The sequence below is a fragment of the Buceros rhinoceros genome, unplaced genomic scaffold, assembly GCF_000710305.1.
Source record: "Buceros rhinoceros silvestris isolate BGI_N320 unplaced genomic scaffold, ASM71030v1 scaffold8094, whole genome shotgun sequence".
Lineage (NCBI taxonomy): Eukaryota > Metazoa > Chordata > Aves > Bucerotiformes > Bucerotidae > Buceros > Buceros rhinoceros.
In genome coordinates, this window is record NW_010409977.1 from 11768 (window position 1) to 13767 (window position 2000).

General features: G+C 54.8%; 1 protein-coding gene across 1 annotated transcript in view; it reads right to left on the reverse strand.

Annotated features, from left to right (window-relative positions):
- Positions 1 to 2000, reverse strand: part of GALNT5 (polypeptide N-acetylgalactosaminyltransferase 5) — a 14784-nt gene that overhangs the window by 3264 nt on the left and 9520 nt on the right. Inside the window, exons 8-9 of the mRNA XM_010135426.1 lie at positions 785 to 865; positions 22 to 125 (exon numbers count right to left, since the gene is read on the reverse strand). Of these exons, the coding sequence (XP_010133728.1) occupies positions 22 to 125; positions 785 to 865 (185 nt within the window). The remainder of the gene's footprint in view (positions 1 to 21; positions 126 to 784; positions 866 to 2000) is intronic.

Here is a 2000-nt window from a genome sequence, read left to right on the forward strand (position 1 = left end):
CGCGTCAGGCTGGGTCTCCGCCCCTGGCAGCGGTGCAGGCCCAGGGCTCCCGCAGTGCGGGTCCGGTCGATGCAGAGCTCCCCGTGCTGGATCAGCCTCAGCCAGGTGTAGTTGAACTTCTGGTGCTGTGGGGAGAGACCAGGGAGAGCTGTGACTCTGCACACCGTCCATCGGCAGGGCTGGAAAGCAGCTTCGCCTCGCCTTCCTCCTGCCCTCCCCCAGCGGATGAGGAAAGCTGTCAGCCATGGCAAGACCTTGGCTCAGGACAAAAGCTCAGGACAACCCCAGCGCGGGCTCCAGGAGTGACTCCTGCCGCAGCATCCCAGGCTCCAAACACACTGCTGGGTGCTTCCATCCTGCCACCTTGCCCGGCTGCACCCAGCGCTGGGGGGCAAATGGATAACGCCCCTGCGCTGGCCCGTGCAATTAGCAGCGGGGAGCAATTAGCAGGGAGCTGCCTAAGAGACGCTGCCTGTACAGGACGGGGAAGGCTGGCTCCAGCAGCTGCCTCCCGTCGCGACAGCAGCAGCACACAAACCCCAGGCCTCTATTTAAGGGTTTCTCCTCATTTCCCCATGCAGGCTCTTGGATTTTTCAAAATGCCCTATTCCAGCTCAACTGGCTGGTTCTGAGGCCCTGGCCTGGCTGCAGGTTTTGCAAACAGAGGCAATTCCTGCCCCGGCAGCTCCCAGAGAGGACTGCCTCAGCCCCACATTCAGCTGCAGGAGCTCCACGCCGTGCCCTAGCACCGGTATCGCACCGCCAGCACGCAGGGTGTCCTTACCTTGCTGTTAACATCACACGCCTCGAGAGCCAGAGCGCTGCTCTCCACAGCGACGCACCTTGCCACGGCTACGTTGACGAGCTAGAAAACAGCACCAGAGTGATAATTCAGACACAGATGCACAGCATGAGGAGAGGCTGCTGCACTGCACTTCCACTGCTGGATTCACAGGCACTGATTAACACCATCCACTTAACGGAGGGACACAGAGGTGAGGTGTCACGGCTCCTGGAGGGGTGTGTAAATGCACATCTGGGCCACTCCAGTTGTTTTTCTATGTGGTTGGCCACACCGGCTCCTCTGACAACCCCGGTGGTGCGTTAGTCAGGGCTGCTCACACCTCCGACTCCTCGCAAACTCCTTTCAAAATGTCAGAATTACGAATTGATGCCGGTGAATAAACAGGCTGCTCAGAAACCAGCTCTCAAGAAACTCTGGAGAGCGTTCAGCACCGCTGGAATTTGCTGAGTTAGCTGAAAAACTGATTTTCTGCCCTATTAAATGGTGAGAATGAAGATAAAGAGTGATTCAGGTCCTGAATCAGGACAAAGCAAGGCAACATCCTGAAAGTTTCCCCACGAGGCGGTGGGTCCGGCGAAGCAGAGGTCTCTGTATGGACTAACTGCTTTGCACTGGATTTGACATTAAGTTTTACTGCTCTGATGGAAACCAAAGAGCTGAACAGGTGAGTATTTCTCAAGAAATTTCCATTTTTTGATGTTCTCAAGACTGTTATTGCAAGTTCTTTTCAAACGATGTCTCTTAAGCTGACGTGTCACTGAAACCTTCACTCTAATCCGAACGGTGCTTTCCCCATGGCCGCACAGGGACACCAGCTTTCCTGAACTTCAGAGCAACCCCTGCAGTTCTCAGTCCTGGCATCACAGTGATTCTTCTGACAAACCAGGTATTTTTCTTTTGTTACTGCAGTTGTAACTCCACTGCAATCAGTGGTTTCTGAACACTCAAAGCAGCAGCTGACATTCTGCCGAGCCTCAGGCCAAATTCAGAACCCACTTTTTGTTCTTGTTTAATTCACCTTTTAATGCTGGTGAGCGACTCTGAACACCCGTGGAGTAGCTAGAAAGTAAGACCTGGTGCTAGAGAGCACCACGAGTTCCCCAGGGTGGAGATGGAGGGATGGTGGAAGAGAACCGGAGCCTGACCCAGTGAAGTTCCTCAGCCAACCAGCCAGCAAGAGGCTTGTGGCAGCAGG